Raw genomic sequence first — 2,928 nt, 5'->3', positions numbered from 1 at the left:
CCATCCAATTATTCATCCAACCATCCAATTATTCATCCAACCATCCAATTATTCATCCAACCATCCATTTATTCATCCAACCATTCATCCAAATATCCAACTATTCATCCAACCATTCAGTTATTCATCCAACTATTCATCCAACCATTCATCCAATTATTCATCCAACCATTCAGTTATTCATCCAACATCCATTTATTCATCCAACTATTTAGTTATTCATCCAACCATTCAGTTATTCATCCAACCATTCAGCTATTCATCCAACCATTCAGTTATTCATCCAACTATTCATCCAACCATTCAGCTATTCATCCAACCATCCATTTATTCATCCAATCATTCATTTATTCATCCAACTATTAATCCAACCATTCATCCGATTATTCATCCAACTAGTCATCCAAACATTCATCCGATTATTCATCCAACTATTCATCCAACCATTCAGTTATTCATCCAACTATTCATCCAACCATTCATCCGATTATTCATCCAAATATTCATCCAACCATCCAAGTATTCATCCAACCATCCATTTATTCATCCAACCATTCAGTTATTCATCCAACTATTCATTCAACCATTCATTTATTCATCCAACCATTCAGTTATTCATCCAACTATTCATCCAACATTCATCCGATTATTCATCCAACCATCCAACTATTCATCCAACCATTCAGTTATTCCTCAAATTATTCATCCAACTATTCATCGAACAATCCAGCTATTCATCTAACAATTCAGTTATTCATCCAACTATTCATCCAACCATTCATCCAATTATTCATCCAAATATCCAACTATTTATCCAGCCATTCAGTTATTCATCCAACCATCCAACTATTCATCCAACCTTTCAGTTATTCATCCAATTATTCATCCAATTATTCATCCAACCATTCAGTTATTCATCCAACCATTCAGTTATTCATCCAACCATCAGTTTATTCATCCAATCATTCAGTTATTCATCCAGCCCTTCAGTTATTCATCCAACCATCCATTTATTCATCCAACCATCCACTTATTCATCCAACCATCCATCCATCCATCAGTCATCCATCCTTCCATCAATCTTCCATCCATCCAACCAACCATCCATCCATCCATCCATCATCCATCCATCAATCATCCATCCATTCATCATCCATCATCCATCCATCCATCAATCATCCATCCATCCATCCATCATCCATCCATCAATCATCCATCCATCAATCATCCATCCATCCTTCCATCCATCAATCATCCATTCATCCGTCCATTCATCCATCTAACCATCCATCCATCCATCCATCCAACCATCCATCCATCAATCATCCATCCATCCATCAGTCATCCATCCATCCATCCGTCAATCATCCATCCATCAATCATCCATCCATCCATCCATCCATCCATCTATCCATCCATCCATCCATCAGTTAGTCCTCTTCAGTATTGTCTTCTTTGTTCATGTTGTCTGTTAATGACAGATCTTCGGTCACCTGTGTGTTTTTCTTTGACCTTTGACCCTGCAGCCCGCACTCTGAAGAATGTCCTCCACTTCCTCGTGGACATCGGAGACATCTGTAACGACAAACTCGGCGTTCCGTACAGGAAGTGCCGGGATGTGTTTGCCGAGGCTCGGGTCGACTGCACCAACCTCCTGGGAGACTTCAACTTCCTGTGTGACATCGTGGACGGCTTCCTGCCGCTCTGCAACATCGCTCGAGGTGTGTTCACTGACATCAGCACCAGTTAAAAAACTAAAGTTAGTGTTTACGATTAGTTCATGGGGTTCAGCTGACTGTTCTGTTGAAGAAAAACCTGATCAAATCAAACTTTTATATTTTGACTGTAGTGCAGCCTGAGTTTACATAAAGTTGGGACATTTTGTGAAATATATGACGGAGTATTAGGGCCACACAACAAGATTTTTTTATTAATATTACGAGAATAAAGTCATAATATTATGAGAATAAAGTCATGATATTACCAGAATGAAATCATAATATTGCAAGATTAAAGTCGTAATTTTTACAAGAATAAAGTCATAACAATATGAGAATAAAATCATAATATTATGAGAATAAAGTCATAATATTACAAGATTAATGTCGTAATTTTTACGGAATGAAGTCATAATAGTATGAGAATAAAGTCATATTATTACAAGATTAAAGTCGTGATATTAAGAGAAAAAAGTCATAATAGCATGAGAATAAAGACATATTATTACAAGATTAAAGTCGTAATATTACGAGAAAAAAGTCATAATCTTAAATGAAGTGTCCATTTTCCATTCCTCGTTTCCTCCTTATTTTCCTCACACCTTCTGTGGACAGCCATGTTTATAAAGTAGTCTACAATGACTTGGGTCACTGTTAGTGTAATATGCTTTCATCCAAATTAGCTATGTGCGGACTACATCTGTCAATACAGCTTCAGTTTATCAGAAAGTCATTTGTACAGTTTCCAAGTTCTGCTACTGCTAATTTGATGCTAATGTGCTAAAAGATTAACAATTTATTTTAAGCAAAACTAAAGAACAACTTGACAAGTTGCTCAGCATTCCTCATTTTAATGCAGTGATAACTGCATGCTTTTTCGTGTAAAGGCTATGAGGTCATAGTACGACTTTATTTTTAGAATGACTTTAATCTCGTAATATAATGACTTTATTCTAATAATATTATTACTTTAATCTCATAATTTTATTCCTTTAATCTTGTAATAATATGACGTTATTCTCATAAATTTATGACTTTAATCTCATAATATTATGACTTTATTCTCATAATTTTATGACGTTATTTTCATATGACTTTATTCTCATAATATTATGACTTTATTCTCATAATTTTATGACTTTATTTTCATATGACTTTATTCTCATAATATTATGACTTTATTCTCATAATAATATGACTTTATTTTTAT

The 2,928-nt window shown here is 34.7% G+C and overlaps 1 protein-coding gene across 1 annotated transcript in view; it reads left to right on the top strand.

Annotated features, from left to right (window-relative positions):
• The window catches only part of LOC106532421 (DC-STAMP domain-containing protein 2), an 18,705-nt gene that overhangs the window by 7,314 nt on the left and 8,463 nt on the right, over positions 1–2,928 (top strand). Inside the window, exon 4 of the mRNA XM_014028467.1 lies at positions 1,527–1,721. Within this exon, the coding sequence (XP_013883921.1) occupies positions 1,527–1,721 (195 nt within the window). The remainder of the gene's footprint in view (positions 1–1,526; positions 1,722–2,928) is intronic.

This window comes from Austrofundulus limnaeus, unplaced genomic scaffold, assembly GCF_001266775.1.
Source record: "Austrofundulus limnaeus strain Quisiro unplaced genomic scaffold, Austrofundulus_limnaeus-1.0 Scaffold766, whole genome shotgun sequence".
NCBI lineage: Eukaryota > Metazoa > Chordata > Actinopteri > Cyprinodontiformes > Rivulidae > Austrofundulus > Austrofundulus limnaeus.
This window is presented reverse-complemented; position numbering and strand designations above follow the sequence as displayed.